The sequence below is a fragment of the Doryrhamphus excisus genome, linkage group LG9, assembly GCF_037039965.1.
Source record: "Doryrhamphus excisus strain RoL-2023G ecotype Guam linkage group LG9, RoL_Dexc_Guam_v1.1, whole genome shotgun sequence".
Taxonomy (NCBI): Eukaryota; Metazoa; Chordata; class Actinopteri; order Syngnathiformes; family Syngnathidae; genus Doryrhamphus; species Doryrhamphus excisus.
The window spans coordinates 16,773,032-16,782,646 of record NC_136365.1 but is presented as its reverse complement, the minus strand read 5'-3'; the positions used below and the strand labels follow the sequence as shown (position 1 = coordinate 16,782,646).

Genomic DNA, 9,615 nt, shown 5'->3' with positions numbered 1-9,615 from the left:
AATACATTTGCACATTTTCAGAATCCACTTTCATTCATTCATTCATTCATTTTGTACCGCTTTTCCTCACGAGGGTTGTGGGGGTGCTGCAGCCTATCCCAGCTGTCTTCGGGCGAGAGGCGGGGTAGACCCTGGACTGGTGGCCAGCCAATCACAGGGCACATATAGACAAACAACCATTCACACTCACATTCATACCTATGGACAATTTGGAGTCGCCAATTAACCTAGCATGTTTTTGGAATGTGGGAGGAAACCGGAGTACCCGGAGAAAACCCACGCATCCACAGGGAGAACATGCAAGGAATTGAACTCGGGTCTCCAAGCTGTGAGGTCTGCACGCTAACCACTCGACCACCGTGCAACCTCGCAGGACGAACCAATAGAACACAAATTTAACCCACATCCTTACTTATATTTTATTACCTTTGTTTACATGAAATATTTCAGTGTACAAACGCTGCACATGTCGAGACTGCCTCTGTGCCCTCCCACCTCCCCGTGTGTTTCTATAGTAATTTCCAGCCAATGATCAGTAGGTGTCCACATCCCCGCGTCCTCACCTCAGCACCAATCAGCCACACACAGCGACAGCAGCTACCGAGCGAGAGAGAGAGAGAGAAAGAGAGAGAGAGAGTGAAAGAGAGAGAGACGCTCACACACTCTCTCTCACAAAGCCCAGTATCAGGACAACAGCAACTCCCTCTGCTTCTCGCGCCAATTTTCGCATTATTTAAACCTCCATTTATGCTTTCATTTATTTTTCACCTTTGGTAAGAAAGTCGCTACAAAAAAAAAGACATGGCTCTTTTGTTTTGAGTGAGCGCTTCCCCCCCTCTCCACGCACACACGCTCCTCTTTGAGAGTCTGCGCGTCTTTTTTTTTTTTTTTTTTTCTTCTCCCCACACTCCCCTCCGCCACCTCCACTCTTCCACATCTCTCAGCGGTAATGTGCGTGTGCACGGCCGCAGGCTGCTAGCGCCTCGGGAACCGCTCTCAACGGGAATCTGGTAGGTGAACCCCACCATTACTTTCTTTTGTAATTCCTGTCCTGTACTGTGATGCATTCATGTGTCTTTGTGACTGTAAAGTGACCTAAGCAATGTCAGATTTATTTATTTTTTGTACGGATTTATTTTGCATTGGGATTATCTATGCGTGACCTTTTGAGGGGAATATCTCCCACGGTGCACAATGAATGTAATTAATATTGCTTAGCTTTATCCCGAGCGCCTGTGTGTTCATATTGGACATTTCTATCTTTGTAAAGTTTGTTTACAGGCTGAAAATCAATGCCGGTGACTTGATTGCCTTTGGGCTGCATGTTCTGCTCTAGGGGTGGATTGATTAAGTAATAATCACCCATAGAAGGGTTGATGATTAGGCCAAGGAGGCGCTTCAATTAACTCTTGGCTGTGTTTTTTTTTCTTCTTTGAGATATTCTTAGCATTGAATCTTAAAGTTGTGTACTCTTGATAAGAAATTTGCATTTTTTTTAATCTTTATTGATAGTTACCTATGTATGTTTATGATTACGTCAGATAAATAATTAACATATAATCGCATCGGTAATGTTGGTGTGATTTCTACTTCTAAAGTGCGTATCATAGTATATTTTTGAGGCATCTATCCTGGAAATGGATCATCTTTGCCAAATAAGAGGGGACGCACAGGGGAGAAAGGTAATGGAACTATAAGGCTAGATGTGTCTAATGGGGCTTTTATCTTGTGGAAACCAAATCCAGACAGTAGTGTAGAGATAGAGAAAATGAACCACACACACACACACACAATAACACACACACAATAACACACACAACAGATGACACAAGTTGGTCCATGATCCGGATGCAGATACACCAGTGGCTTTTTTGTGTTGTGTTTGGGGACCAGCAGGTGTTCTTGGGTAACCTATGGTGCATGGACCATATAGCCTGCCTGAGCATTTATGTAATTAAATCTCTCAAGAATTGGTACACCAAAACATTGAATCCGCAAATGTCCATAACACACATTTGCATGCCATATAATATTTTTCACTCATTTAGGATACCTCTTGGAAGACTGTTCTTAGGTCCTGTTTGGTGTTTCTTGCATGCAAAGTAGTTTATTTACGTTCTTCATTTGCAGTTTCTAGCTTTCCAGATGAAAATGTTTTGACTTTCTTCCAATGAGTAAAAAGCACCTTGAGGAGATCACATAATATTCAGAGTGTGTTTTTAAATCATCATTATAATGATGACACAGTGGTCTGTTTCATTGTTGACGATTCATCAAGTTTAAGATCAGACCCGACTAGCTGGATTGACTTTGTTTATATGTTTTATAAACAAAACTGTCAATATCTCTTGTGTGTAACTGTTCTTCCTTTTCCCCCTACTTTTAGCACCGGAGAAGCTAACCCAGGATGGTACGGCACTGTTGGTAAACAACTCGAGTTCGATCAAGGCCACAGTAATCTCGCCCGCCTCTCCTAAACAACGACAAGCCCTTCTCAGCCATGTCTAACATAAACAGTGCGCTTTGCATCGAAAACGGACAGAACGCCGACGTTTCTCTTTTACAAAAGGATAATCTCCAGGATGGTGGATTAAGCCAGCTTTTGGATTATAACGCCGAAATGGAAAGGTACAGGTCTTTTGCGAACTTTTACAAAACCAATGGGGCATTTCCACAAACTGCCAAGATTGCCCGCATCACGACGCCCATTTTTCCCAGCGCCAGAATCGGCATGTCCCCTTGGAACTGCGATAACGCCATGCTCTGGGGGAGGAAATCAGCAGCAATAAACCCTAATAGGACCAGCATGCATAGAAATGACTCCCAGAGGCCGGGTAAGCCTGGCGTGCCGCCAGAGACGCTGCAAATGGCAAATAATAATTTCCTCTCTACCTTATCCCCCGAACACTGCAGACCTTTAGCAGGAGAATGCATGAACAAGCTGAAATGCGGCGCTGCCGAAGCAGAGATAATGAATCTCCCTGAACGTGTTGGAACTTTTTCAGCTATTCCGGCTTTAGGGGGCATCTCATTACCTCCCGGGGTCATCGTCATGACAGCCCTTCACTCCCCCGCAGCCTCAGCAGCCGTTACAGACAGTGCGTTTCAAATTGCCAATCTGGCAGACTGCCCACAGAATAATTCCTCGGCATCAAGTGGAAACCCGGCAAAGAAGAAAAGGAAAAGGTGTGGGGTCTGTGCACCCTGCAGGCGGCTAATCAACTGTGGTGTCTGCAGCAGTTGTCGAAACCGCAAAACGGGCCACCAGATCTGCAAATTTAGGAAATGCGAGGAATTGAAGAAGAAGCCGGGCTCGTCGCTGGAGGTGAGAACCGGGGCTCGGCTTTCCCATCTTTTGTTATTATCCCCTTGCACTCCAAAGCATTAACCTTTTCATCCAGTCACGTTCTAAGCCCTTGAAAATTGTTTCCATGCCCACCCATGCCTGAACATCCCCCCGGCTTCTCAAATCTGCCTACCCGCCTAGCCTAATTGGCAGTAATTAGGGGTGTTTGTGCGAAGCGCAAGCTGAGCTTGGCTCAGACACCCCTAATTGCTGCCAGTCAGACTGGGGCTGGAACATATCCGAACAACCCAGAGCTTGGCTCGACTCCAAGCGGGGCTGGGAAATGGTTTTCAGCAGAGAGCTATCCCTCTCGGCACCCGGTCATTTTAACCAATTATGGAAACCGTCTCTAGATGGAGAGAATCAATATCCCGCAAAGCCTCAGCCTCCGACCACCGAGAGATGCTGAAAACCATGGCGGGACTGCTGATGGCATTTCTCAAAACACCTTCCAAGTTTACACTTCTTGGTCTTAACATCGGTTGACCCTCGCTACATCACGGTTCCGACATTGTTCCCTCACTCGATTGCGTTTTTTCAAACAGTAATTAAAATAATATGCTGTTGTCTTATTAGTAGTAAAAAATATCCATATTTAAGCAGTCATTCATTCATTTTCTACCGCTTATCCTCACGAGGGTCGCGGGGAGGCTGGAGCCTATCCCAGTTGTCTTCGGGCGAGAGGCGGGGTATACCCTGGACTGGTGGCCAGCCAATCACAGGGCACATATAGACAAACAACCATTCACACTCACATTCATACCTATGTAAATCCAGTTAGTTGGTGGGAGCCACTTAAGATTGGCTTCTCAAAACAATATGCGTTCAAAAGAGTAATACATTTGCATCACAAAAATGCCTACTTGATAAAAATCACTCACTCATATCACTCATGGACTATGGACAATATGAAGTTTTGGAATGTGGGAGGAAATGATGTCACACCAGACACAGTAATAATAATACAATAATATTAATAATAATTGGAATGTATTAATAACAATTGTTACTGTTGCGGCCATAGCCCACAACAAGCTAAAACTCAACTCTGAACCCCCAACTTCATGTTGCGTCCGCCATGGATTGTGAGCCCATGGAAGGTAAACTGTCTTAATGACTTATTTGTTTTGATTATATCTACTATATTGGGAAATACAACTATAAAGGGGATTATATGGTGTTATATTTCATTTCTAGATGGCTCTCATAATGTTAAACAAAAGATCGGAAACCGGTTTTCAAACATGTTCCATTCATAAAGAAAAAATAACCACGACAATGGAGGGGTTTACTGTATGTTTTAACAGCCATCAAGTATTAATGTCCAGTTGTTGTTTCCTTTGGTAAAATAGCCCTTGGTCTAATTAAGACAGAAAAACAATGAGAAGACCAACTGTTTCGCAAGAGGTTTATCTGAACCCAATTAGAGGGCTGAGTTTGAAGACGTTTATCATCATGTATTATTTGAATGTATTCACTGATGGTGATGACCTACTGTATGTACAAGTCATCAACAATGGCAACCTTGGGGCAAAATGGTTTGACTGTTAGATCATGTGGACGTTCTTGCCATCTCTTTAAAGAGTTTTTTGGGGGGTGTAAGTGTTGGAGGAGGGACGGGTGTTCTGTGATTATAGATTTACCTTCACGATGTTGTGACGTATGACGTAGTTTGATGTCTTAGCAACAGCTAAGTTTCATGATTTTGGTGAGTGTTGCACCGATCGTAACTTTGGGATCATGTACTCAACAATCAGGACCATTGTGCACTCTTGTCTAAACACAAAATTATAAAAAAATTTAGCCTACACCACAGGATGGCGGCCATTTTTGAAGGTTACATTGATGATGTGCCCACGTAGACGAAACTCTTCATAAGCCAACTTTACAAGGTCGGACCTAGATCAAACTTGGTGTACTTGTTTATGATGAAGATGCTGTCCTAGCAAACATACAAAATAAATGCATCTTTCATTAACCTGAACCCAAATTCAGGGCAAGAAAATGAGACAGATTAAAATTGTGTTTCTCAATGAACTTCTGGGTAATTTTCCTGAATGAGACAAAACCTGAATCCGGAATACCAGATTGCTAAGCATTGTAGCCTACGCCATATGATGTCGGCAGAGTAGGGCTCTGATTATATGTGAATTGAATGCTAATGAAGGTAATACAAAACTGGACATGCCTCCTCCTTTGAATATAAATACTTTGTATCTTGCACCAATTTCTCAGACTAGAGCTGTCCTATCAAGTCAAAGTAGTTTTGGTCCCGTCTAGTCGTTGAGCATGAACTGATGAAACCTGATCGGATTAGAGGTGAAACGTGCGACCCAGTTGCGATTGTTTAAATTCCCTGATCGAACATTGAGAGGCAAAATTTGATTTTCACTGAAAAACTGAAGACGTTTGGGTTAGTATCAAAATTAATTAAGCGACTTAACATGACTTTAGTACAATTAGGACTGACTCCATAAGGCAGAAAATTGTGAAGTGTGCAGGTTTTAATATTTACTTGCATGTCATGTGTCACCGGGTCAGGAAAACGGTTAAAGGTGGAATAATGGCGATCCTAAAGTTTATGTGCTCCAATAAAAGGCTTTCTGATGGGTTATGGGCTGGGATTGTAGACCCACAGAGGTGACAATCGGAAGCTTGTGTTCCGTTCCCGGACGTATCTTGTGCACAAACAGGTGTCTCAAACAGATGTCCAGGAAGTTTGTCTCACAATTTTTTAATGCATGGGTAGACTCACCAAACATGAAAACATATCCACCTTTAAAAGGATCTTCAGGGAGTTTTTTTACGATTGCGCACTTTGATAGTGGTAATTTTTGGACCAGGCACCTGTAATTACACCTGCACTTTCTGTTTTACGGAAATAGGATGCAAGCTCCTTGAGGGTCTTAAGTGCACTTTTAAAGTTAACATTATGGGAATCGGGATCTTTTTCCTCCTTGTCTGGATTGTTTAAAGCTCAGAGGCATTCTGGGAAGAAACTTCTCCACATGCTAACTCCATCCCACACTTTGAATCCGACCGTCACATCCTCTTGCTAAATGCTCGCCTTGTGTACCTTTTTGCCTTGCAAGAGATGATAAGCTACTGGCAGCCAGTTAGATTTGGCTGTCAGCGTTTTCCACATGGGAATCGCCCTGAACTAATTATATCGTAAGCAGCGTTGGAAAAAAAAAATGCAAATCAGAATTTTACTCACACCCCTGAAATCGGAGAGCCAATTTAATCTAATATCCCCTTTAATTTAGCACACTAATGCAAGGCCCTCGAGAGTTGCCCTGTGTCACCGCCATGCTGTTCCGCAGCAGATTCCGCCTCTCGCTTTCACCCCGCTCTTTTCCTTCCAGGATGGATTAGGTTGGCAGAAGAGTCTCATCTAACCTAACGTTTCCTGTGCAGCTACATTCGTCTCAAAGGTTCTTGGGGAACTTTGCAAATGTGATCATATGTGTGTCAGCGTTCAACTCAACTTTAAATCGTTAAATATGCTCTTGGCAGCTTTCATTGACATGGTGATACAAACAGTTTGGCCTTACTTGGAACGGAACGACCGGAAGTTGTCAGCTAATGTCTTTTTAATGAGAATGACTACAAAGAAATATTGCATATAATGTGACCATGTGACCCTTCAATCATTGTTCAATGGTTTAATTTTTTGGATACAATTACAATTTATAGTATGATCAAACTCCCATGTGCCCCAGCTTAAGCATGATTCTACTTTTTTTTTTTCCTGAAATTTTGCCTCAATTTCCATATAGTATTGCAGTTAACAAACTTAACTAGCATGTTTGCCCTGTACTGTATTGGTCCGTAGAATGAAGTGCCCAAACAAAGCAGCCTTCCTGTTGCTGACTTATTGTGTTTATTGAGAGTGACTGCTATATAACCTAATATAATGTCATAATACCCATCCATACATTTTCTATACTGCTTGTCCTCGGTACTACGGTCGCGGGTATGCTGGAGCCTATCCCAGTCAGTCTTCACCCTGGACTGGTCGCCAGCCAATCACAGGGCACATATAGACAAACAACCATTCACACTCACATTCATACCTATGGACAATTTGGAGTCGCCAATTAACCTAGCATGTTTTTTGGAATACGGGAGGAAACCGGAGTACCCGGAGAAAACCCATGCATGCACGGGGAGAACATGCAAACTCCACACAGAGATGCCCGAGCACAGAATCAATGTCATAATATTCATTCATTCATTTTCTACCGCTTATCCTCACGAGGGTCGCGGGGGTGCTGGAGCCTATCCCAGTCAGTCTTCACCCTGGACTGGTTGCCAGCCAATCACAGGGCACATATAGACAAACAACCATTCACACTCACATTCATACCTATGGACAATTTAGAGTCGCCAATTAACCTAGCATGTTTTTGGAATGTGGGAGGAAACCGGAGTACCCGGAGAAATCCCACGCATGCACAGGGAGAACATGCAAACTCCATACAGATATGCCCGAGCACAGAATCGATGTCATAATATGATATTGTAATTTATGGCTTAAACTGAGAATTCTACCCAGAGCATGTCAAGCTCAATTTATTGATCAATAAGTGCTACTAAAAGACACCGGAGCAGTATTTGTTGTTCAAAACGGATCCTTTTTCCTTGCACAGGTCTGACCGAGGACGTCAATGTATTAATAGACCGTCCGACCATGCGACAATTTAAATTCAACCTTCAGTTGGACTTTGAAGGTTATGCCTCGCATGCATAATTGATGTCGTTTTCAAGGTTTTCGGTCGCGTGTGTGACGTTCAGTCCCGGATGCTCTTGAATAAAATGTGTCAACACAACACTGTTAATGTTATCAAAACTTTAGTTGATTATGTAGGCAAGCTTAGTGATGGAAAATTCCGAAAATAACACAGCGCGGTGCATCTACAAGTCGACAAGACTAAGCTTATGTGGCTGGAAAGCAGGACAAAGCAAAGACCGCTATCCGGTTGAACAGATTTCACCCTTTTTTTAAATGAGCAAATGTCAGAGGCCGGCATCGAGTCACGTGCGTGGAAAACAGCACAGCATCCCCTCCCACCCGCGGGCTCCTTTGTGTCATGTTGATATGACAACATGAAATGAGAACGATGTGAAGGTGGCACGTCTGTTCGGGAGCCTTTGCTTATTGTGTTCAAAAGACAAGGCCAGGAAAAAAAAAGCAGATAGGAAGCGGGACCTTGAGGAAAATAGCTCGGATTCAGCCTCTTAATGAGAGCGAGGGCACCGAATCAGCGGCGGCGGCCAGGTCTAATTTGTTGTAGGTGTGCTCGGAATAGATAAGGAGCAATCTGTAACCTTCACCCCCTCCCCCCCAGAACCTTTACCTCCATGGCGATAACACTGAGTGCTCCCAGTCAGGGGTATAGAAATACAGGGAATGCAATAGGAAAGCCAGAGGGACAGACTAGATTTCTAACTTAGTGGGTTTATTCAAGCTTTAAAACTGCAGATTAATTTGGTTGCGGAAGGAGGAGGAGGAGGAGGGGGGAAGGAAAGAAGGAGGCGGTAAGCATCTCCACCTAAAGGGCAACCTTAAGCCCCTGTCAAGACAATAGGATTTTGCCATCGGAACCGTGATGCATCCTGCTTAATTATACGCATCTACGCTGCAAGCTAGGCTCAGCCGCCTCATTCATCGTCACGGCCCCCCCTTTTTCCATTCCTGTGCCGCATGGATGTTCTGTCAGCTTCCAACGGTGCCAAAAAGCTGTCCTCCTCAGGCAAACCCCAATGCGTGGCACTGTTAAAGAATTCATCGTTTTTTTTTTTTGTGTGTTTTTTTTTTTGTGTGTTTTTTTTTTTTTTTTTCCCCCACTACCGTCCAATTAGGGCCACAGCGTAATCGGAGGCGTCCGGCGGATGATGCCCTTATATTACGTGGCCTGTCGCCTCCACCTGCCCTTGTGTGATTTAACATCCCTGCTTCGATGGTGACACAGAACTCATTGTCATTGTCTTTATTATGGCGCATGAGGGCTAGAAAAGCGAGAGTTAGATGGATGGTAGGATGGGAGGCGGTTGGTGGACGGACAAGCGTGAAAAGAGCAGGTGCGCGAGGACGTTAATGTGTGGCACTTTAAATTTTAAACACATGAGAGTAAATTATTGATGCCGACTCCGGCTGAGAAGTTAAAAGGTATCTCGTCATTACGGAAGGCTTGTATATGAAAAAGGTTGCGTGAGAAAAGACTTTGGTAAATGCGTCGGAACATCTCGGGAACAAAGTGTTTTAA

The 9,615-nt window shown here is 43.7% G+C and overlaps 1 protein-coding gene across 1 annotated transcript in view; it reads left to right on the top strand.

Annotated features, from left to right (window-relative positions):
• The first annotated feature begins 678 nt into the window (after window positions 1–678).
• Window positions 679–9,615, top strand: part of cxxc4 (CXXC finger 4) — a 34,841-nt gene continuing 25,904 nt past the window's right edge. Inside the window, exons 1-2 of the mRNA XM_058059450.2 lie at window positions 679–1,010; window positions 2,387–3,325. Of these exons, the coding sequence (XP_057915433.1) occupies window positions 2,501–3,325 (825 nt within the window). The 5' untranslated portion in view covers window positions 679–1,010; window positions 2,387–2,500. The remainder of the gene's footprint in view (window positions 1,011–2,386; window positions 3,326–9,615) is intronic.